General features: G+C 38.8%; 1 protein-coding gene across 1 annotated transcript in view; it reads left to right on the top strand.

Annotated features, from left to right (window-relative positions):
• OTOA (otoancorin) overlaps nucleotides 1-25,090 on the top strand; it is a 38,372-nt gene extending 13,282 nt beyond the window's left edge. Inside the window, 18 exon segments of the mRNA XM_062634110.1 lie at nucleotides 340-463; nucleotides 847-1,062; nucleotides 1,609-1,776; nucleotides 2,088-2,228; nucleotides 2,874-2,929; nucleotides 3,289-3,406; nucleotides 3,903-3,976; nucleotides 5,536-5,671; nucleotides 7,047-7,237; nucleotides 9,018-9,111; nucleotides 11,346-11,475; nucleotides 15,055-15,242; nucleotides 19,296-19,451; nucleotides 20,875-21,017; nucleotides 21,410-21,546; nucleotides 22,548-22,645; nucleotides 24,511-24,711; nucleotides 24,713-25,090. Of these exon segments, the coding sequence (XP_062490094.1) occupies nucleotides 340-463; nucleotides 847-1,062; nucleotides 1,609-1,776; nucleotides 2,088-2,228; nucleotides 2,874-2,929; nucleotides 3,289-3,406; nucleotides 3,903-3,976; nucleotides 5,536-5,671; nucleotides 7,047-7,237; nucleotides 9,018-9,111; nucleotides 11,346-11,475; nucleotides 15,055-15,242; nucleotides 19,296-19,451; nucleotides 20,875-21,017; nucleotides 21,410-21,546; nucleotides 22,548-22,645; nucleotides 24,511-24,711; nucleotides 24,713-24,799 (2,458 nt within the window). The 3' untranslated portion in view covers nucleotides 24,800-25,090.
• The last annotated feature ends 253 nt before the right edge of the window (nucleotides 25,091-25,343 follow it).

The following is a 25,343-nucleotide window of genomic DNA, read 5'->3' as shown; positions in this document are numbered from 1 at the left end:
GCCCTCCATCCCTTTCAAAGTGGAGATTACACTGCAAATTCTGCCAAGGGGAGGGGAGGCATTAGCTGGAAAAATCCAGCCATGGACTCTGGAACTAGGAAAGTTAAATTTTTGACAGCACAAGTAATTTTAGGTAGAGCTCAGCTGGATACAGAGAATAGTGCATATGTCTCCCAGTTTCAGGCTATGTGGAGTTTTAAGGATTGCAGTTTAATGCACTGACGACAAACAGAAATGGCTCAAGTTTTGAGCCAAGTAGGGTGTACCACACAGTATTTCAGTTGCCTGAGAGTGACACCTTTTATGTCAGAAGTTAGCTAAAGTATTTCTTCTGTATAGGTTAGGTTTATTGGTTTGCTTTTATGATGACATGGAACAGATGGATGCAGCTGTGGCCCGGGCTCTACTTCATCAAATGATTAAGTGTAATCAACTGAGAGGTTTCCAGGCCGAGGTTCAGAAGGTGGGTACAGTACTTGTTCTTCTTGCCTAATCTAATCTTGAAAAGAGAGGAGAAGAGACTTTCTACTTGAACATAGAAGGAAAAGAGTGAAAAATTACTGGCATGTCAAAGATAAGTAGAAATAGCTCTTGAGCATATACTGCAAAGAATAAAAATCCTTCCTTTTTTTAAATACTGCTCATTCTTTTTTTCATTCTGTTTCCTCCTGTTCCATATTCCTTTCAGAACTGTGGCTCTGTTTTTAATTTTTATGAAGCGTGGTCACTAAATGGTTGCCAATGCCTATTCCAGAAACTCCATTTAAATGTTTGGGTGATAACGGAAATTGGTTCTTGAAAATCTTTTATTCCCCGTCTGCTTTTTTGTTTGTTTGTTTGCTTTAGCTCAAATCTCAACTCCTGGACATTGCCATGCAAAACCAGACATTGAATGATATCCTTGGATCTCTGTCAGATGCTGTAGTTGGACTAACCTCAAGTCAGCTGGAATCTTTGTCACCTGAAGCAGTGCATAATGCTATTGCAACATTAAACCAAGTATCTGGGTGGACAAAAAGCCAAGTTATGATTTTATCCAGTAAATATCTCTCTTATGAAAAGGTACCTCTGATAACAGCTTTCCTACCTTTTATTTTCAAAAGTGAAATGGCTTTTTCTCCACAATAACTGTAGATCTTGAAAAGTTTAGTACAGGACTTCTTTTTAGCACTGTTAGTGGTGTGAAAAAAATTGTTTAAATCAAATAAAAACATCCAAGAGTGTACCTCCCAGGGTAATTCTTTAGTAACAGAGAGAATGACTATTTGTATTTGGCAGTTGTATATATTGTTTTGTCTCTGTCACTACCCTAAGCAGAATTTGCATGAGCAGAGATCCCAGGCTATATATTCAAATATGCTGTAATGGAAGGAGTCAGGGTCCTCTCTGCAGAGTCAAAAAAAGGGCTGTCTGGGAAAATTGTTGCATTTGTTCCCTGGACAGGTTTGTCTGAATTGGAAGAAATCTAAGAAAAGTGCATCCTCAGGCAAGAAATGTTTTAAGTATTCAACAATAATAGTTTTGATTTATTAACTTTTGCTTTAAAATATATCTATCTGCTGTTCACTAGCCAGAAAACTTTGTTTGTTTGTGCTGTTATCTCTGCAGGTTTTATCATTTTATAATGTTAGTCAAATGGGCGCATTGGTAACTGGTATCAGTACCCAGTCATTCTACAGCATGAACCCAAAAGAGCTTTCTCACATTATTCGAGGCACAACATCCCAGTACTTACCTGACTTATCACCTGCACAGCAACAAGGGATCCTCAGGAAGGTGATTATAAACTTGACAGTGCAGCAGGTTCTCAGTGCACGTGAGCACAATAACCAGAAACGTAGGGCATGATTTAAAATGTTGTCACCAAGATATGTGTTTTAGCTCAATGGTTAATATTTCTAATGTATTTTTCTGAATACCAAGTATATTTTGAAGGCTCTCTCTTGCTTAGTTCCATGATGTTTTTAATGCTAGCATGTTTTACTTTTATCCTCTTAAGAGAAATATTACACAGACTAGAAAGGACAAATCCTGTAAGTCTAAGCATCAGTTCTGAAATGCCATGTATTATGTGTTATTCTTTTTAGATAGCTGCATCTGGAGAATTTTCTTCATCAGTCAAAGATATACCAGGAGCTTTCTTTAAAGAAATATCTCTTCCTGGTTTATGGAAGCAGACTGGATATAATTCTTCAATGATGAAAGAAAAAGAACTAAGAAGAAGCCAGGTAAAAATTATTATGCAGTTCCCATTTCAATGCAATTTAGTATGATAGAAGAATAGCAGAAGTGTTGTAACACATACGTGTTCAAGGAACATTGGGAAAAGGAAGGAACCGTCCTATATGTGTGTATATATATATATATATGTATATATATATATCTATATATATATATATATCTTGATGTAAACAACCAGAGGTCATTTAAAACCTAAGCAGCAATTATGAGACAATGCTATGGAAAGGAAAGCATTAATATGCTGAGTTTAAATGTCTTCAAGATTCTGCCACGTGCATTTTCTCTTTCCAGTACTCTATACTAGACATTTGTGTGTAGTCAGCCCTTTGACTCTGTCCAGAAAGATGAAAGGTTGAAACAGATGATCTCCAGAGGTCCCTTCAAACCTAAATTATTCAGTGGTTGTGTGCCATGGACATGTTTAACACCGTCTTATAATGCCAGTCAGCAATGTCCTGTCTTGTGAAGAAATTCAGCACTGGGTGACAAATGTTTTCGTTGGTCAAGCTGGACCATAGAAATATCTTTAGACTACATAAGAAAGTTAAGCATGCAAAAACCTTGCAGTAGTTATTGTATCTTACAACTGGAGTACCTAAGCTTAACTTTAAATATGGTGGGTTTTATTTCAGGCTTTATATCTGTATGAATTACTGTCTAAGAAAAACTACCCTGTTGATCTTCTAAGGTATGGATGACAGTCTATCTTGAAATGGTGTTTAAGTTTAGTTTTGCTATGGGAGCATTTTTGAGTATGTGGTTATTTTGTACTATCTTATGTTTATTCATTCCTTGATGCCACAAGGTAATTCACCTTCCTCATTAAAAAGGGTCTTCAAATCCAAAATCAGGATTGCAGAGGTTTTGGTATAAAGCTCAGTCAATATTTTTTCAATTTGATTATGGTTTTACTTTCAGTAGCCTTTCCGTTACATGAAATGGGAAAGAGAGGCAGTCAAGAAACTGTGTTTTAGGACATGGCTGTGGGAAGTAAGGACTAGATCCTGCTTAAACATTCAAAAGACTGAACTTTGCTTTTCCTATCAGCACAGGACAGCTTGTGAAAGGAGTAACTTGTCAACACATTGAAAGTATGGGTACAGACATTTTTTTAAACACTTTTAAATTCTTTGAAATGAATCTTCATCTACTTTCTCCATATCAGGTAAAATCAAAGGAAGACTTTGTGTACATAAGCATACTACCTAATAGTCAAGCTGTAGGTAAATTAGAATTCGGTTAATACTTCTTTTTTTTTTTTTTAATCTTGTATGGATGAGCTTGTCTGTTAACATATTTCATTTAAATCTTTTATGTGTGAATTTGTCTGTTCTTATACTTTGTTTTGACGACTTCATTTTTTACAAATTGTAAGAAATTCCTGCAGTCGTCCTACTTGCTAATTCATGAGTAATCTGTTTGGAAATGTATGTAGATTTTGAAAACATATAAATGCTCTCATGCACCCAAATACAGGATGTTTCATCTCTGATGTTTACAAAAAGAAAACTCTAAACTACTATAAAAAAGCCAAAGAAAAATGCTCTTTGAAGATAATATGCAGTTTTATATATGCTAAATTATAAATTGTAATAAACCATAATTTCCTTCTTTTTCCATATTTCCACATGTTCAAGATATTACTGTTTTGTTTCTTTTAGATTAATTGTTTGGCATGGAAGTTTTGGAAAGTCTCCAATGTATCTACTCCTCCATTCCTCTTACTGGTGCTTCCGTGAGTTACATCTTACTACATCTGAAGTTAATTCATCTGTAGCACCACATTCAGACTAGTCCTTCTGAGCACTTTTAAAATAATCTCTTCAGTCCTGAGAAAACTGATGATTCAAAGAAATGGTAGATTATAAAAAGTGGTCACTGATTGTAGCTGAAATCTGTCTCAAATATAAGTTGGCAATACTTGGTGTCTTTTAGTATAGCCCATTTTTGTCACAGTTGTGGATTCCTTTGCATCCTTGAAATCAGAACCCCCTGAAGCTCTTTGTGTCCATGGTGCAGTGGTGTGGCAGCAATGAAGATTAAAAAGCTTGTAATGCTGCTGCTTATACTGTTGCTGATCTCTGCTAAAAGAAAGGGGCTCATTTGCTGGGCTTTCTTGAACATACTTGTTTAGAATTACAAAAATAACATAAATACGGCTTATGCTGGATTCTGTTTTCTTTGGGTTTTGGTTTGGGGTTTTGGGTGGGTTTTTTTTATTTTTTTTTTTTCCCCTAGGTTGGGAGACTTGGTTTGCTTATTTGTTCAGGTATTTTTTTGAGAGTGAATATCTTACAACAAAGCCATTGGGCTCTCCCAAGCATATTACTTCATATGTTTAAAATCATTTCAGTGTGTTTAAAGGCATTTTTGTAAGTTAGCAAAACTTTGCTTTATGTAAATAGCCAAGTAATATTCAGTGACAGCTTTTTTCCTTAAGAAAAAAGATAATTGTACCTTGATACAAATTCCTGAATTGTACAACTTGTTAATTCCCCTTTTTCTTTCTTTCTTTCTTCCTACAAGCTTAAAGGGATAAAAGGGAATGAGAACTGTTCTTTTCCTGGAATAAGTTTAATTGAAAAAAAGTGAGGAAAGAAAAGCATTCTCTCTGGGAAGGCATTATTCTCTTTAAAAATAGTAAAATAATAATAGAAAGACTTTAATACAAGGCTTTCTATAAGCTGCAGCACCAAGTTATTTGGCCAACAGTTACGTGTTGCTTGTTCAGGGCTATCAAAAGTCACTGGTACTCTTGCCTACAAACCCTGGTAATGCTGGACTTGTGCAGCTCCGGGATATAGCTTTATTTACAAAGGCTGCTGGCCACTCTAGATGGTAAAGAGCATCATTTTGTTAATTTGGCAGGCCTCTTGGACTTTGATAAAAAGGAAGCCTAGTCTAAAATTACTTGCTGTCCTTAGTCCACCCACCACATCTTCATTCATCAGAGAATTATTCCTAATAAAAAGAGGAAAGGAAAAAAGTTTAAGAATTACAAACAGTCTCGTTTCATATGGTGTTAAAGCACCTCAGAGCAATTTCATCCACTTGCAGCTATTTACAACCCTTAGCCTTTTTTTGAAGTGAGGCACATGTGCTCATGAACTGGAAGAAGATCTAAATTAAAGTAAGGTGTGGATTAATTTCAACTTTTTGGGTCCAGCCCATTTATAATATTTCAAGTCCAGTTTTTCAAGTATAATTTTTCCATCATCGCAGATTTTATGGGTGTGGTTATGGGTGTATGAAGGTCAGGTTTATATTATGAGATAATTTGAATTCTTTCTGCAGGATTGAGTACCTGGAGTATGTTTCAGGCCCCTTGTGCATCCCTTTTGTTGCAAGTCTGGGGAAGACTGAGATGAATCTTTTGAATCCCAGCCTTCACAAAAAGAATGCTGTCCTACAAAAAGTACAGGAGTGCTTGGTAGGTATGGCTAGGAGGAATCAGCAGTGGAGGGGAGTTGCAAAATAAGTAATCCATACTGAGCCACTGACAGTTCCAAACTAAGCGAGAGTGATTGATTAGTTTTCTTTCCGTTTATTGTTATGCGGTGCTTCACAAAGTTATTCTGCCTACTTCAGCTCTCCAGCCTGCATGCACATGCTCATGATCTCCTGTATACAGAGAGCAACCCGAGACACAGGCTTTCCTGCTCTGTGTTTGTGCAGTGAAACCATAGCTGATGGTATCTGAGAGCCCAAAAGGTAATAGCAAGGCATGCTAATTTCTTCATTGTCACAAGCAAGAGCAGCTTAGACTATTGCTGAGCTCAGAGAAACTCTTAGTGCCAGGGGCCCGAGCAACCTACTGTACCTGACCTGCTTTGAGCAGGAGGCGTTGACCTGGTGACCTCCAGAGGTCCAAACTCCCTTCTGCAGTTCTGTTTGCACACGTTATTGCACTGCATTTCATGCAGTAGTGTCAGTCACCATCTACATAAATTCCTGACTTGCCCATATGTAGTCTGTATTATGTTTTATTATATATCTGTATTATGTTTTTCTCATGTATAGTTTATTTTGTTGTTCCCTGCCTAAAGAAACCTTTTTGTAGCTTCCTTAACAATTTTCCTTGACTCAATGGATCTTACAAAGTATTCTCATGAAATGTCATTGCTGACCACAGTGAACAGGCTGGGACAGCCTGGAGCTGATCCATTTGCATCTGGAGCTGTTCCCTCTTGCTCCAAGCAGTGCTAGTCCTGTAGAGCTGTGCATGGGAGCTGTGCTCCATGGGAGAGAAGGTGGTACAAGGGGGATTCTGTGAATTCTGCTGTCTAGAAGTTCAGCAGTCACTAGTTTTTAGGGGAAACTATTTTTTTGATGTAGTTGTGAATATTTACATCCTTATACATACTAACCAGCCATGTAATCCCTAGAGCTTTCACAGCTGCTATAGAAAACCCTCAGAGTTAAGCCACCTGACAGCAAGAACTTCTCACCCTTTTGTCATAAGGGGCCATGTGAGGGCTCTGCTGCCAGGCAGAGCTGCATCATGTCTGCAGGTAGTCACCTGGATAGACTGTGACAGGAGATTTAGTCTAATTTTTTTATGTGTGCTTCAGTATGGGAAAAAGAATACACTGAAAGCTCTAAGTGCTTATTAAATATCACCAGTTGCATTGGTAAAAGCAAAAAGTATAAAGCAGTCTCACCAGAAATTGTAGATTAAGTTGCCAGTGCAAACTGTTGGGCCTTTGTTCCTTAAAGGGTCATGGAGCTTGAATGTGTTGTGATGGAGTTGAGTGATACAGAGCTAAGATTAGCTCTACCAACAAGGTAAATGCTTCTTGTTTCAGAACGGCTCCATTGCTGATGAATATGATGTTGACCTACTTGGAAATTTAATCTGCCACTTACCTCCAGCCTTTCTACATGGCAGAATGTCCCTGAAGGCAATGGCAACAGCCCTTCATCCCTTCAAGCTCTGCCAACAGCTCAGCCACGAGCAGAAGACTGAAATTAAATACAAACTACTTGAGTTATATGGGTAAGGTATTAAATATACTACCTTGCTTATGCTGATGGCTAAGCCATGCAAATACCAACCGTTTTCTTTGTCCAGATAGAACTGCAATGAAAACAACACAAAGAACTTCTGTCACTGACTGAACTTGGGGTCTCTGTCCACTAGAATGACATTTCTGTTCTTGTGTGTAACATAACTGTGGAACAAAATACAACCCCAGGGACACCCGGCATGATTTAATTCCCAGAGGAAAAGGAGAGAAAGTGTAATGTTTGAGGAGGGTCAGGCAAAGAGAGTCTCTGATATGGCAAGAGAAATGGTGTTACAGACAAAGAATGGTGCAGGAATGCAAAGAATGGGAAAATTGAGATGGGATACTCAGTATGCTGGTGTGAGAAGAGAAATTAAGATGACTGCAAGCACCTGTGGCAGTGGGAAAGAGCTAAAGAAGCAGAGGGATATGAAGTTCAACCACCTGAAGCAACAAAGCAGACAGCATGTTAGGTATCATTAGTGACTCATATTTGGAGGCTGATTGGAACACTGCTGTATCAGTCCTACAATAAACAAAGCCATCCCCTGTCTGGCAAGAATATACTGTTTCTCTCTTGCATTTGTCTCTTAGAAGTATCTTGCATTTGGAAAGACTGAATGTATAGTTTCTAACCACCCGTCAGCCCTAAAGACTGTCACTTGATTCACCTAATTTTAGTTGTTCATTCAGCTTCCTTCTAGTCAGCATTTTTTCCAGTAATGGAATAGCTACATTTTCCACCAGATCGCACCCCTGCATTAATCTTGATACAGATCCATTTTATTGAATCATAACTTACTGTGCTAAATTGTTTAGTTTAGTTTATTACTTGTCTAGTCAAACATCCTCACAGCTGAGCAACAAACCAAAGAAAGTTTTCTGTGAGAACACGTACCAGCAACAGATTTGTTACTATGACCTTCTTCAGGCTCTTTTAGGCTGAAAATTATTTATCTAAATGGTTTCTAAAGTCAACCACCAACTGGGTTGGTTAACTTTTGTCAGATTTCTATCAAACAAAAAGGCCAAACCTGCATGGTGCTAAGGTACATACGTTTTGAAACACCCATCACCACTCAGAATGGAACCTGAACTTGATTTTAAGACCTGAAATTCCTACAAAAAAAAAATTAGCATGTTATTTTAAGAGCTATGGTATCTATCATACAATTGCTCTTATACAGAAATGGCATAGGTGTCATTAGATGTGGCTCTCCAAGGTGTTAGATCTGCCTTCCATAACTCCTGACATTGCAGATGAATGAAATAACAGACAGTAAAAATACACAGCTAATAAGGTATGGATTTAAATCCTCTGTTCCATCACCTGTGTTTCATGTTTCTCTCCCTCAGTTTTAAAAAGGCAGCATTGGGAGCAGACTGGTGCCACAATGAGTTACTTTCCTGAGTTGTTCAGTGAACTCAGTCTTCTCAGAATGAGGGGAAAACTGTTCACTTCTCCTAGGTGTTTCACAGACCTCTCCTTCAGAAATGCTGAGAATACTGTGACTATTGAGGGAGAGAGAGAGCTCTGTTACCACACTATTTGAAGGCTTTATCTGGATATATTGAGAATTCTGCTAATGCCACTAATGCTCTGTGTATCAGAGAGATGACAAAATGCAGTCTGTTGCTAATAAGCAATTGGCATAGAATGTCTGTGTTTCAGAAATATATGATACAGTATAAAGAAACCCTGTGCAATTTTAGTATAATTTTGATTGAAAACATTATTCATTAATGTAATTTTCCAAAATATTTCTTCAGTTTCCCGAGCAACTGGACAGCGGAAACGACATTAGATGTTGGACCATTCATAACTCTGCTGTCAAAAGGGGAATTAAACATCCTTGCTGAAAAGGTATGTTTTTAATATACTTTTTAAATTTGTAAAAGATAATGCTAGAATTTTGCTTTATGAATGTCATGGAATCATTTAGGTTGGAAAAGACCCTTAAGATCATTGAGTCCAACCATTAGTAGTACTGCCAAGTTCACCAAAGTTCACTGCTAAACCATGTCCCTCAGTGCCACATCTACATGTCTTTTAAGTACCTCCATAGCTGGTGAATTAACCACTTCTCTGGGCAGCCTGTTCCAATGCTTTACAACCCTTTTGGTGAAGAATTTTTTCTGAATGTCTAACCTAAACCTCCCCTGGTGCAACTTGAGGCTTTTACCTCTTGTCCTATCACTTGTTACTTGGGAAAAGAGACTGACACCCACTTCGCTACAACCTCCTGCAAACTATCAGGTACTTGTAGAGAGAAATAAGGTCATAATGCAGTCTATGTGACCTGAATGCTAAACTAGGTAAATAATTCTCTTGGCAAGGAACTGTGTATATTGCTTTCACACATTCTCCACTCCATCAAAATTTCTTCTTCAAAGTAGTGGTAGTATAACCAATTATAGAACCATAGAATAGTTTGGGTTGGAAAGGACCTTAAGATCATTTAGTTTCAATCCCCCTGCTGTGGGCAGGGACACCTCACACTAAACCACGTACCCCAAGCCTCCATCCAACCTGACCTTGAACAGTCAGGGATGGAGCATTCACAACTTCCTTGTGCAACCCATTCCAATGCCTCGCAGTAAAGAACTTCTTCCTTTTATCTAACCTAAACTTCCCCTGTTCACATTTGAACCTATTACCCCTTGTTCTAGTACGACAAAGAGTCCCTCCCCAGAATCCCTGTGGGCCTCCTTCAGATACCAGAAGGCTGCTATGAGGTCTCCACGCAGCCTTCTCTTCTCCAGGCTGAACAGCCCCAATTTTCTCAGCCTGTCTTCATATGGGAGGTGATCCCATGATCATCCTCATGGCCCTCCTCTGGACTTGTTCCAACAGTTCCATGTCCTTTTTATGTTGAGGACACCAGAACTGCACACAATACTCCAGGTGAGGTCTCACGAGAGCAGAGTAGAGGGGCAGGATCACCTCCTTCGACCTGCTGGTCATGCTCCTTTTGATGCAGCCCAGGATATGGTTGGCTTTCTGGGCTGCGAGCACACAGTGCTGGATTATGTTAAGTTTCTCATCAGTCAACACACCCAGGTCCTTCTCCGCAGGGCTACTCTGAATCTCTTCTCCACCCAGCCTGTAGCTGTGCCTGGGATTGCCCTGACCCAGATGTAGGATCTTGCACTTGACTTAGTTGAACTTCATGAGGTTGGCATTATATTCATGTATACAATAATAGTTATATATTGTCACGTAGGAAAAAACCCAGTGCATTTATAGTGACAGAGACTCAAACATTTTTAGTACTGAACCCAGGACATTTTTAGTACCTGAACCCAGGACAACCTTGCAGTGTTGTTTCCTCCCTTCTCCTACCTTCCAACCACGAAAGTTGTGTTTCTTATCCTATTAATGAGATCATACTGATCAAATTAGCATTTACTCATGTGGCCCTTTGCCCTAGGGCCAGTGTAGCATATGTAACAATAACTGAACCTCAGCATTACACTTTGTAGTTTCTTTACCCTCTTTAGTTCTTCTAATCTTGTAATGTTTATGTATAGGACTAAACTATACTGGAATGAGGAATTAATTCTTCAAAAGTAATATGTGAGCACAGTCAGTAAATATTCCTCAGAAGATAATGTTTGTAACTGAACAAATAGAACAGGACTCTTCCACTGAAAGAAAGTTGTCTAGCACAGTGGAGAAGAGAGGTCAAAAAAGCCTAAAACACGTGAATAGGTTAAAATTATTTCTCTTAATTTAATTGGGTCCCTATCCTCAATTCTTATCTGACAAATTTAAGACAAAATAAAGTACTTTCTGTACTACACACACTGAAATGGTGGAACTCATTGTTACAGGAGGATCTGGACACAGACTGCAATCAGACAGTGCTCAGGTGTTGCTGAGAGGGCATACAAGAGGGAGAATCATTCAGAATTTGCTTTGTTTCCTCTTTTTTTTTTTCCCTCAGATGTATGCTGTTGACCTTTGGAGTAGCAGCAAATTTACTCTCCTTTTCTAAACATCTGCACATATAGGAAGGAGGTCTGCACAATCTTTCTCTGCAAACTGGTTTGTTTTAAAAGGGAAAAGTCCTACTTATTCTTTCTTTCCTTTTGAAGTTCCCAGATATCATTTTACAAATAGCAAAGACAAGCAGACCAATTTCTTCAGCTGAAGAGCTTCTGTCAACTGTATTTGAATCTGTCTCCAATGCCACTGCCAACATCAAATCACCTGTCACCAGACCTGGTCAGTATTTCACATGGTATCAGTCAAAGTTACAGATTTACAATGATGCCATTTTGGGCTGTGCTGGTGCAGTTCAAACAGACTTTTTTGTTTCACTTTATCATTAAATACATTCTGAGAAGCCAAACAACAAAAAGCAAAGCCTCAAATAATTTAAAGAGGGTCAGACTTACAGCAAAACCAGTTAGTCTTTGTTCTCTTGCCCATGGTTGTCTGATACGTTGACCAATTGCTGAAACACTTAATTTCATTACCGGATTGCACAGTTAAGCATCTTCTGGAATTTATCTGACTGCACAAAGGAGAAAGATGAATTATTTGAGTTAGAAGGTTTTGTTTATTTTAACTTTCCTGTGTAATCTAAGTGAAAATCCTTGAATTAAAAACCTATGAAGGTGATAAGTTACTGTTGTGCCAAAAGATTGCACACAGCTAATCTTTTGCCAGACATGGGCATATGTTGACTCGGCTGTTCTTAAACCTACATTGATGGCACCGTGTTTTGTCTGTCCAAATGGACAAAGTTTGCTATAATCTAAAAAGTATTTTAATTGGCAACTGAACTAATCTATTAGTGACATTATCTCTAGTAACAAATGGATCATTTTCTTTGTATAAGGTACATTCTTTGACTATATTCTGTTACTACAATAACTTTATTCTTTCTCTTGAAATTCACCCTGGCAGAATTTTTAAGCTATGCCATCCTATGCCATTGATAACAGCCCTACTAGGGGGCGAGGCTTTGGAAAGCGCTAATGGGAATTATAGACCCCAACAATTTCAAGGAGTTTGTTACTGTTTACGTTTATGTCTGAAAGTTTTCCCATTGGTTCTTTGCCCAAGAGAATACAGATCCAAACTCTCAGCAAGCCCTTGAGGCACCATGGAAATCCATCTGCTTGTATAATGGTAACTGTGTATCTCTGGGGATGAATTTTTGCTCCTGATACTGCTGTATTTGTATACAGAGAGAGACAGAGGGTGTTCTACAGAGTTGTAGTTTTACATAGCCTGAAAAAAAAACATGACCTCTGTTATCAGAGGAGTCATTACACAGCTAACATGCTCTATAAAGTGCAGAATCTATCTGGTGGAATAGCAGAGTGTTTGTCCATCTGTATGAATGAAATTCACTCTTCCTTTAACAAGTAAACCATCAGATCACCAATCTTTAAACATGGCACACAGGACTAGAGGTTCAGCATCAGGCAATTCTGTATGTTTGTGTCTTTACATGTGCTTTATTAGGCTGAGATCACAACAACACGAATCCCAAAGACTTCTTTAAGCACGCTAACTCAGGTACAGCCCAGTTGCAGAGCACTCTCATCTGCATTGCAAGGACCGATATAAACCTGCCAGTGAAGCTAATGATCTTTGTCAAAGGGTAACTTGGCTCCAGGGCTATGAGAACTTGTCATTCACTTTGGGTGCATGAGCTCAGCTGAGGGGGGAATCTGGAAGATAAAAATTTGAAGGATTTTTCATGCTAGTCTAAGAAATATTTCCACAGTTCAAGTGTGTTACTGAAGTTCTGTTACCAAACATCAACTCCACACAACTCACACAGTCGTTTCAATAAGGAATTAAATTTTATGGCTGATTTGGCTCTTATCTCATATTATGATATGGCTGTAACTCACTAAAACATTGGGTATTGTGCAAATGGCTCTGGAATAACACTGATGCTCTTCATGGTACCAACCTGCTATTTTACATTTCTCGCAGTCCCATTGTAAGCTAATGTTAATAACAGTAACAATTAGCAGTGTCAGAGTTCTTACATCTCTGTCTGCATCAAGAAAAAAAGGTAGTGCTTAGGGCAAAATGGAAAATAGGAGGTAAAACGTGGAAATCATGTGCCTGAGGTGCTACTGGAAAGCAGTGGCAATGCTGGAAAAAGAATTCAAGTTATTTACTTCAAGCACTGAGATATTATACTATGTTACATATAGTATATGTTCTTCATCAAACTAAATGCAATTATATAGCAAAAGGAAGAGTGAAGTAGTATCAGATACAGGAAGCAAATCCAGGAGTCTAGTTAATATTTCCCTCTGTAATCGCACCAGTGTATCTGGTGTGTTACAAATAATAAAATCAATTTTATTTTTTTTTTTGTAAGAACACAAAATATTAGGTTTACTTGACTTGGGGAAGGGAACTGCATTGTGTCTTGATGGGTAGTATTTACATAATAAAAGCTGACCTTTTGCAGCAGGGGAAAGTGAAACAATGCAGCTTCACAAGAGGGTGGTGTAAAGGGAGAGCAGAATGTCAGCTGGTACAGTGGAAGCTGAACAACATTTTCGTTTGCTCAACAGATTCAGTCTTTTCTGTGTTCTACCCACTACTGCAGCTTCCTTTGATGCAAGTAAATCCCTTCTCTGCCTCCTTTCAAAGTACAAATCTACTTTGTACATCCTCACTTTAATTTGTCTATCTGAGGGAGCTTAGCTCAGGCACAGCATCTGTGAAGTTCTTGGTTTTTACTGGTAACAACCGTATCGGAAGACACGTAGGGATTATTTGGTTTAGGTAATTATTTAATAAGGTTTTCCTAAATTAGTGACAGGACAGAGAGCAGTAAGCCACTACATTAGGATTCTAATTTCTGCTTTCCATCAATATTAGAGGTAGATTATGCCAACAGAGACCAGGATTTGTTAAAACACAGAAAGGAAGCTGTCTCATTTGATCTTGCATAGCACCAGAACCTGACCATAAATATGATTTTTTAAAATGGAGTTTTTCTGTCCATACAGTTTTGTTGTAAGTGAGCAGCCCTCTCTAGATCCTGACGTTTTAACAACATGCTTGACATAAAGAACAAGCACCATGCTTCTCTGACACATCCAGCTTCTGTCTTCACCTTGTTTAAATGTCAGGCAAGTCTTGCAAGACATACGTCTTTGTCAGGGTATTTCAGAGTAAAAGGACCTCTCATGTCTGTTATTTTTCCTGTTCAACTGGAATCACATACGTGCTGTTTGAATGTGAGGTTTATTCAGCTGCAACATTTTTCTGTGAACAGTGACATAGCTGTATGGAGACTTCCACCAAGGTCGTCCCAAAGATTTGCATTTCACTTTTACTTAAAGCGAGGCTCCCAGAGAACAATGGTTTTACCTCAGAATAAGCTCTTGCCTGGGTTTTGATGCCTTTAGGGAATTAGACTTGAAAGAAACTTGCAAAATACTGGTTGTTCTTATTGCACACATCCAGATTTTAATTTTATTGTGCCATCCTGTATTGTAACTGTTCTGAAATATATCTGCTCTTGTTTTCTTTTCCAGCATGCACTACCTTTGGAGGACAAAGAATATAACTTAATTTCTTCCAAGTTAGGCAAATTCTAGTTTTATATCTAGGACAATGTAAAGATTTAACAGTGTTAATATTTAACAATGTAACTATTTAAAGAAATTATTTTATTGCAAGATAATTAATTTATCGATATCACATCAGCTGCAGTTAATTCACAAACTGTCACCTTCTTGAATCTCTATATATTGCTTTGATTTCCTTTTTTCAGTCTCCTTGAAGAAAACTCTTGCTATTTCACTTTTTTTCCAGATTGCCTGGGAACCAGAGTTCCTACTTCAGATGAAATCATTAAATTAGCAGAAGCAAATGTCTTTTGGTCAGTTCAGGAACTGAAATGCATGGACGCAGGGACTTTTGACAAAAATGTGGAACTTCTTGGGACTGTTTCTGGTTTTAACAGTTCTCAGCTTATTGCCTTGAAGGAAAAAGCCAAGCAGGTAACTATCCTGTCTGTGAAGGAAAATTAAATCCATAATTTGATTTGCTGCTATTGAACTATGCAGTTATAAAATAACTGTGCTATGGCAATGTGTCTACTGCTGCAAGAATATCTGCTGTTTATTGGAAAAATAATATGAGATGGTGGTAGAAGAATATTGCCCTTGCTTTAGAGTCAATAAGCAAGTAGTTCTGAGCTATTGGCAGCTGAAAAATGTAAGTGCTTTTAATTTCTTTTCAGTTCTTTGCTTCTCACTTTTCTTTCATAAATGAAAAATCCGCAAGCAGTACTATAGGCTGTTGATTGGTCTGCTGAGAATTAAATTTAGCACATTAAACTGTCTACATCAGTGTTAAATATAGTTTATAGTGGTGCAAAACCAAACTGACTGAGAGATACTGTTATTAGGTGAATAAAGCTTGTTCTACCTCCTTATCACAGGCAGGGACAAACACATCGGTAGGAAATTGTAGGGAGGAAAAAAAGGCACATGCATTTAGTCTGTCTTTACTAGGATATTACTGATGAGTGCAAGTTAAAGAAGCGGAGCAGAAAGAAGACTTCTATATTTGCCAGGCTGTAAATTCATAGAGAGGAACAGGGCTGTAGTCTCAGCTCTCACCACCATTCCTGCAGCACTGCTGGCACCTCTTTCTTTCAGAGTGCAGCAATGCAGCTCCTCTTGAGCTCCTCAGAGAGGTACTTGCCCTGGCTTCATTCTGTACGTGATGCCCATACTGCAGCAGCAGTGCAGGACTGAAACCTCTCCTCATCTGGCACTGCAGCGCAGGATCTGTGCCAGAGTACTCAGGGGAGAGGGGGGTGCATTTCAGCACCCTGCATCTGGTGCAGAGCATCAGCAAGATGTCTGGGCTCTGAGCAGTGCTGCCTTGGCCAGCCGTGGGCTGGGAGAGAAGTCAGACCCCATCCCTGTTGGTGTTGCACTTCTCCCTGGGGGTGACCCCTTGCTGCTTTGTGGTTGCTGCACTGCCAAGGAACCCAAACATACTTGTGTTCCAGCAAGGAAAAGCCTTAGGGTGCAGTAAAACAAGTTGTTTTGGTTGCAGAAAACCCAGAGGTGAAGAGGTTACCATCCCCAGCTGATCTTCAGCTTCCTGTCACCAGCATCTGCTGGAAGTTATCTGCTGTTTCCATCTCTGCATGACTAGCTGCTCTGTAATCCCGTTCTGTCAAAATGATCCAACATTTAAAAAGTCATTTTTAGGCTCCATCTGATCATTCTGACAGAATGAGGTTAGGAAGCATCTACAAGTGCAGTTGGTTGTGAGCAGGACAAGTGCAGATGCTTGGAGATCTGAGGCTGTGACCTCTGGAGGAAAGCAGAGCAGGGGACAAGGTGGGCCTGGGCAGCATCTCCTTAAACCACCAGCTGCAGCCAAAACAGGGAAGCTGATCATGACTTTTGGGTAGATAAGACAACAGTGCAGTTTTTAGCAATGAAGCTCCACTTCTAAAACTCCTGTACTGCAACTGCTCAAAGAGAAGTAGCACTAACCAGATTCCAAAGGCAGATGGTGACTCCCTGCAATTCTGTCTCTGCTGCCTTGTTGCTGCAGGGCAACAGCCCACTGCATAAAATGCATTCTTCCCAAGACATCTTCCTTCTATCAACATGGAGACATGTGAGTTGGAAAAGGGAGGGAAAAAAAATACAATCCTAGAAGAAAATAAAGCCAGTGCTTATCCAAGATAATGGGAACTAAAACATTTTACAGCAGTGCAACATAATCATATGATTACCTAGAGAGCGATACCTGCTGTAGAGAAATTGCCAACAAGTTTAATACACTCATATCCCAGCTATATGCAATTCAAAGATACACAGATCTGCAGTGCACTGCATGAAAGTATACTCTGTCTACATGAGTGTTTGAGGGCAGATTGCTGCTAGACAAAAACAGACTTCCTATATATTAGTTGGCCAAATGCAATGGGCTGTTACAGTGAAAGTCAAGCATGAGAAATCAGACAGTACAGGGAAAGAACTTTGTAATTATATGCACATGATGCTGTTATGTTATTAACTAAAGGGCATCTTTGATTAAAGGTTTGATTAAGCCACCTTTAATTTCTCCTAAATCGATTGAATTTCCCTAAAAGAAACTGTGTACTGCTCATTGTTCCAAACTAATTCAAAAAGTCTAGTTATCAGATTGTGCCTAATGAAAGTAAGAAGCTTAGCTCACTCATAAGTGGAATGTCTCCAAGCTCTGTGATAGTAACAGATGTATGGATCTGCAGTCTCTAGGTGAATGAGGACAAAGGAGTGTTTTATTTTCATATGTTGTGTTATTTATATCATTATATCTGAGATTTCATCCAGTGCTGTCAGATAATATTATTTATGAAGTACTTCAAATTCTGTAGTTTATGACCTAAATCAAGAAATAGACACACGACATTTATAACTGCATGTGTTTCATGTATCTCTTAAGCTAGAGAATAAAGAGCTTTAAAATTGGGCTAATGCTTTCTACTATCTATTTTCTTTGGAAAAGATTGAAATTTCCCAGGCTTAGACTCTTTTTCTGTTCTTTATGACATCGTAAAACCAGCATAAAAGATCTGATGGAAACTCAGGCCCAGCAAAGCATCTTCTAAACAAATCTTTAAGCTGAGGGTCATAGTTGAGAAAAGTACCTCGGCAGTCCTGAGGCTGCTCTGTGTCGAATATGCACGTTGCTGTGAACAGCAGATAGTCTTCAGCTCTGTGTAAGGAATATCTTATTCCAGATATCCAACCCTTTATTTATGCAGGTTGTGCAGTTTCATATGTATCTGAAGGTGCAAACACTATTTAGTAGGCAGCCATAGAGGTTCTCCTTCAGCAAGTCCATACTAGCTTTGGCCTTTCCCTTCCTTTTTTTTTTTTTTTTTTTTTTAATGTTCTGTTGTAGCTATCCTGAAAATGGAATAAATATTTCCACAAATCAGAGATCATGGATGATCAACTAAGCCTAGGACTGGGATTTTAGTTTCATTTTAATATGTGGAGTTAGCAGCACAATCATGTACTAGAAAACTGTCATGTATTGACTGATATAAGGTAAAATTGCTGGAATACAGGAAACCTTTACAGGGACCTTTATGTAATACCTGTCTTGTGCAAGTCACTTCCTCCAGCTAAAAGCCAGTGTCTTTTTTCTGTAAAGACAATTGGCCGCATCCTAAGAGGTACTGACCACTGATCACCGTGTTGTGTCATTTCCAACTACATGTAATTGGCAGCTCTTCCCTCTACAAATTCAGCTCTTGATGGACCTTCATTGTTCCTTATTCTGACAGACCTTTTCCTGAAATCAAAGTTTTCTTAGAGTTGATGTGTGACAGCTTTTGAATCGCTGTAACGATATCACAGATAAGGTTAAAACCACTGGAACTTGTCAGTTTAGATACATTGGTACTGGTTTAGAAGAGTTCCTGCCTATTTTTTTGTTTTTACAGAGCTTTACAGATTTAACTGTATCAATACCTACAAACACATTTAAATTATTAATTTTTTTTTTTTATATTGCATGCACACAAGCTAGAAATCAGAACTTTAGTAACTGGCTGTTTGTCTGTATTACCTGATTCTCTACTTCGATTTCTGCTTTTCTGGTCAATGACTGAGCCAGAATAACTGCTCACAAAGGCAGTTTAAGGTCACTCCACCAGAGTAATTGCAGCTACTGTGGAAGTCTGGGTTGTCCAGGTGCTGCTTTCATGGTAGTGGTGTAGCAGTGTGGATCTCAGCACAGACTTGCATTTTCATTGGTTTTAGTAGTACTTGCTCCTACAGCAACACTTCCAGGAGTCCCTGTGCTGACTTATCAACAAGCTCAAGCTGTACAAATTACAGCATTTTTAGATAAACTAACCATTATTAGTGTAGAACCTCAAAAACCTTCACAGTACACAAGCTCTGCCTTTGGTATGCAAAGAGGCATACTGCTGGTATTGGGACTTTATAAATCAACGGGTTTGAGAATGGTGTATATGGCGGAAGATACATAATGATCTATTAGACATTAATGAATCTCTTCTAAAGGTTTGGGGATTGCTGCCAGACTGGAAGAGTTATCATATTGTTTCCCTGGGCCGCATTGCTCTGGCACTCACTGAACATGAAATTGAAGAGCTGGATTTGCATTCTATTGACACCATTTCTGTACTTAGTCAGCAAACAGGATGGACTCTTACCCAGGTAAGTATGTTACTGGAGGTACTCCTGGTGAAAGGCCCTGGATTCCCACCCATTGGGAGTGAAGTCCTAGAAACAGATATAGCAATCCACACTACCCCCTGCTGCTTTTCTGCAGCTGTGACCCCAGTGAAAGTGGGCAGGTAGGTCAGCACTGATGTCTGCCTGGCTGCTGGCTTCCCTGGTGAGATGGCCCAGAGGACATCAATCGCTTTCAATTGTGATGGTGACGAGTGTATTCTTTAGCACTTGCCCTCTAAATAGGAGAAAGAGGTCAGCAGCTCATCTCACCCTAGCCCTAGAATAGATACTACTGCTAGGAGATACTAACCCTTCCCAAGAGTAATCACTGAAGAGGTAGTGTGGCCCCAGCCCCAGCATCCACTACCATAGAAGCCTAAGTTATTAGCAAATATGCCCCTCACATCTTCCTTTCTTTGAATAATTACTAGTTATGTCAATGGGACTTTCATAAAAAGAGTTAAAAGCTTTTATTGCATATGCAATTGGCAGCATATTTCTGACTTTGGGACCCATACCATCAGGGCTCCTCAGCTGCACAGATGCTGTATGGTGGCAGGCAGCTTTGGCAAAATATCACACATCCATGTAATAGATTCTCATTCTGAAGAGCACCATCAGAAAGAAGCACTTGTGGGGGAGGGGGGGATTTATACAATATTAATTGGCTTTTGAGGTTTCCTGCTGTCAGTAAGAATAGCTGGTTAAGAGGCTCATCCTACCTAACTTCAGTTGTCTAGACGTTAGGCAGCTAGTTTAAGCTAATCATTTGAGGCTCAGCATTGTGGATTAGGAAATCTTGGAATATGCTTATTCCTTTTGCTGACTTTGGTGGATGCCTTGGTGGCAGGCTTAAGCTAGATACATAGTTTTTAAATGGTTAGCTTAGAATGAGCACTCTCCTAAATGACTTAGGCTTGCAGAAGCATTTTAGTACCAATATCCCATTCATATCTGAAAACTATGCCTAAACACAGGTCATCACCTATAGGTGACTCTTCGATAAGACAACCTGAGGATTAGGAAAAACTAAAAATTTCATACTGAACCCCTTGAGTAATTTGTTTTCTTACAGCAATTTAAATGAATTGGGCAGTTCTGTTGCTAACTCAGTGCCTGTTTCTTCTGGTGAAGTGTTTGCTTGTGACCTGGGTCACAAGCAGAGGTACAAAGTGCTTTCAAATCACTTGCACTTGGGAAGTGGTTGTGTAACAGTGCTTTGTTTAAGAGTCACATACAGATTGTGACAATGCTGCTCCTGAATATGGCAAAGTTCCAATTAATTATATCAAGGAGCCTCAGGATTACATATGGTACATGGCTTCTAGTAAGATTTTGAGCTTTAGTAACAAAGCCTTCAATTATATTTACTCTGTTCATGCATAATATTTTACTGCTTTTGTAGGCAAGATCTATTTTGCAAGGTTTTCTAGAAGACTCTGGCCAGACAATCAGTACACTAAAAAGCTTTGATTTAGTTGGATTAGGAGCTATTCTCTGTGCTTTGAACTCCACAGAAATCATGTCCATAAGGCCTGCTGAATTCAGGTAATATATTTAATACTTAATGAAATATTCATTAGTATCTCTGTTGATAACATTTATTGTGCATTTTTTTTCCTTCAAGATTTCCAGAGCCTAAAGGATGCTATTTTACATTTTAAATGCTTTTAGAAAGGTAATAACTATTACAGAAGGTGTACACTAGATACTTAAAATATATTCTATTTTAGGTTTCCTCTGCCATTGATATCTCACCATTTAAGTATTGCGTTGAGAAACCCAGGTTTTTGCTCAAAGTGTTAAACATTCGTATGCAATTTGTGTACATATGTTTTGAATGGAAAATGGGTTTAGAGACTTCTTACAGTAGACTAAGTATATTCCAGGCATATTTATGTAATTGCAGCATGTAACATTAACTTTGTTGCCTTTTACAGTGCTGCTGTTGCAAGAATTGGCCTGTTGTTTTGTAGCACCCCTGTTCTGAGCCAGTTTAAGAAGATGACAGAATCTGTGTTTGGTACCACTACCAGCTGGAACGGATCTGTTTTGCAGGAAATTGGTACTATAGCAGGTAACAGAAATCAGACTCCAGATGGTGATGGTTCTGAAGCATTGTTATGAAGCATAAAGAAACAGGTTCACAGAGCAGGGCTTTTTTCTAGGCTGGAAAAAGGCATTTCTTCTAGAAAGCAGTTACCTGCAGGGATGGACATTCAGCAATTTCGTTAACACTTAAGGAAAAGTTGTGTTATCTCAGTCCGTAATGTTCTCTCAGTCCTCTCAAACTGAATTTGGGGAGCATAGCCTTGAAGTCATTTGGGTCCTGTAAGCTGGAATGGGTAAATCAAGGAGGGTGAAACCAGTCAGGTTTTCAAACCCACTCACTGTTTGTCAGCCATGCTGCCACAGGAGTGGCTGTGCTGGGTCAGAGCAGTGCTCTAGCTGACCGAGCATCCTGCCTCCAACAGTGGAAAGAATGGGCTGCCTGCGGAAGAGCGAAAGAGCAGCAGGGTTGTCAGCCTGGAGGGATACTTCTCTAGAGTGTCCTCACAGTCTCTGAGACTTCCTGAGCCAGAGGTCCCACACAATTTTGTTCATGGATTTTTTTTTTTTCCCTGTAATCACTTAACTGCGCACTGAACTCATAAATTTTAGCATCCCTGATGCCTGCAGCAATGATTCCATACTGTAAGTACCTAATGAGTGAAGAAGTAATTCCCATTGCATGCTTACACTCCCTAATCTTGTATCAGAAGAGGCTGTGAACAAGTATTCCTTAATAATGCTGCTTATGATTTTATTGATTTTTATCACTCTCTCGTTTCCAAAAGTAACTCAGATAGAGTACATTCCATACCATAGCATACATTCCAGTGGTTAAAGTCAGATGATTTATAATGTTGGAATATAATGAAAGAAAGCAAAAAAAAAGAACCAGTATCTCTCTCCATAACACACTGAAGTAAACCATTTATTAGATGTTTTGTATGAATGCTTAAAATTTGTACTTTCCTAACAATAATAAAAAGAGTGTTAACTGAGTTGTGTTCTTATTGTGGTTTGGTTTTTTAGGTGGTTTGAATGAGGATGAATTAAAAGCTTTTGATAAAAATTTGATGCCGTATTTCCAGCCAGTGGCAATAAGACTTATACCTCCTGAAATTTTCCAAGTAAGAGCTTGGTTACTGAAGATGTAACCGAACTTCTATCATTTTTACTCTAGTATAAATAAACTGCAGCACTGATTTATAGTTTGGTTTTGGGTTTCAGCAAGAATTTTTCTACGGTGTGTTAAGTGAGAGGCAGTCAAGGATCTGAAACATTAACTTTCAGCTATATCATCTGTATTTGTGATGCCCATAAAATATGCTAGATAAGCTTTATTTATTCTTCAGAATGCATCCCAAGGAAAAAGCAAAGATCTAGGTTGGAAAGCAGGGAACGGACTCTCTTTCTTCCAGCCCTATATTCAGATATGAGTTTTCTTCTCTGTTTATTAACATTAGCAAGGATGCTATCATAGCTACTCTCTGCTGACTATGTAAGAGCTTTTCTATTATCCTAAAATTTGCAATGTTCTCCCAGGTTAGCTCTAAAAAACAGATTGTACAGCAGATACAGATAGAAAGGAATTTCACCCAATTACATCAGATCTGAACGTGGACCAGAAATAAGAACATGGATCTTGAGATCTCTGCCCCAGACATCATTTGACCTAGTGACAAGTTTAATATTCTGCCTATGCTGGTCTCTTTCAGATGCTCAGGCAAGCAATGTACTTATGGATAGATGAGCTAAACAGATAATTAATTGTGTCAGCTTCCATAAAAGAGAAAAAAACCCTTGAACATTATTTTGCACAGTACCACTGACAGTTTAGATGACCCTGAATTGTCCTTTGTGCAACTGTTTCTTTGAAAAACAGGCAAAACTGAAGATCTATAGCATCTTGTAGAATTTCCTTGAAATAATCATGTTTTGTTAGTAAGAATGGTAACAATGCTACAAAATGTGCTTAATGAGTAACAGGGCACCTTCTTGGAAGAAGTTTTCAGTATTTGAAACATTCAAAGCAGAATTTGATTTTACACAAGTTTTGTGTAACTTCATTTTATGGCTGAATACATTATTCAGTTTCTCGTTTATGAAACATTATGGACATTAATTAAGAAGAGGCTCAGTTCAGAATTTCTGGACCCACAGGCATCTACATGTGTTTATTCAGTTTGAAAAAGCACATCATTTGGCAGACAAAAATCAGGAAGGGTTTGCTCTATTGTCTGACCTACTTGGAAGGGGAATTTAGTCTTTCTAAAGTAGAACCTGGATACAGAATTACTGCAGCAAAGTAAGCTTGCTGTGTAGGACGGCTAAAATTCTTGTGACTGCAGAATGTTAACTAGTATCAAAGCAATCCAGCATACCCAATACATGCAGGCTTTACAAACTGGTTAATTGCTATGTGATATAAGATAATTACTGTAAGATTATGATTGCCATCTTTCATTTTTAAACTCAAGTTTTAATATGACCAAATTTGAAAGATTTTCAATCTAAATGAGAAAATTGAGTAATGGAATTAAAACACATTTTTTTTTCATGTCATTGCTTTACTGCTAACTATAATCAAAGGTCAAATATAGGTTCAAGTGATGTTGCCTGGGAGCAGATGTAAGAGAAAATAAATGACAAAAACAGGAGGATACACAGTGTCATCAGTGTTTGAACAGATCTGAAAAGAAACGGCTGGAAAATTAAACTCCAGCAATATACTGAAGAAATGTTCAATATAGTGTTGGCATAGAAAGCTTTTTCAAACTGTCAGATCCCAGCAACAAAGAGAAGGGTGAGAGCCAGATGAATGGTCAGTAAATGAATGCAGAGGGGGGTTTTAAGCACTATTGAGCTTTTTTTTTTTTTTTATGGCAACAAAATGTTGAAAGCTACTTCCTCTTGTTCCAAATGCAAGGCAGTGCTGACTTCTGATTCCTTACCTGCTTTATGTAATTGACAGCCTGGCTTTTATTTCTCCTAGGCATTGTCCCCAGAACAAATAGCAAACCTGGGCCCTGAAAGTGCCGCCATGGTTACCAGGTCACAGCGTGAGCATCTGAGTACATCACAGCTCCAAAGCCTTCAGCTGGCGCTGGATGGAGCCAGGACAAGCACCCCAGAGACACAAAACACTGCAAGCACTACCCAGGAGGTGCAAACCGCAGCTCCAAGTGGTGAGTATAGTCGCTCCCTTCTTCAGAGGGGAAGGACACACAGCCAGTGGGGTGTTCAGTCCTGCATCATCCACCAGGATCACACCTGTATTTTGAATGTGGGTTACACTGAGTTTCCTAATCAACTATTTAACTCGCACCTTAAATCTCATGCCTCAAAATGTTTATTTGACCAAGACAAACGACATATGTTGTTGGATTTACCCACAACAAGAGATAATGGAGGATGATGGTTAGAAGGCATTAGCAGCTATATGTTGCTAGTAGTGTTACACGATGCTAAGTACTAGTTTATGTAAAATGCAGTCTGAAACAGTGAGCTTTTTCCTCTCCTCCTTTCCCATATTTTTGGCTAAATTTGGCTCTCCCTCTCTGGACCTTCAGATCACAACCATTACCTGCAGCAGAACCTTGTTTTGCAAAGCTGAAAGGAGGTAGCACTGGGTTGGATTAGTATCTTTATCGACACTGTAGGACCTCTTGAGCAGTTTTTCCTGCTGTTCCCATACTATTTGGAATTAAAGCTTATTAGCACTTACGTTTTAGTGGTTTAACATGTTTAGTGGTTTTTACTTCTCCATATTGCACTTTATACCAGACAAGTTGTGCTGGCAAGTATGTTAGTGGGTGCTTTACAATG

This window comes from Pezoporus occidentalis, unplaced genomic scaffold (genome assembly GCF_034315485.1).
Source record: "Pezoporus occidentalis ecotype Australia unplaced genomic scaffold, CSIRO_AGI_Poc_V1 ctg113, whole genome shotgun sequence".
Lineage (NCBI taxonomy): Eukaryota > Metazoa > Chordata > Aves > Psittaciformes > Psittacidae > Pezoporus > Pezoporus occidentalis.
The sequence above is the reverse complement of the archived record's forward strand: the minus strand, read 5'-3'. Positions and strand labels throughout refer to the sequence as shown.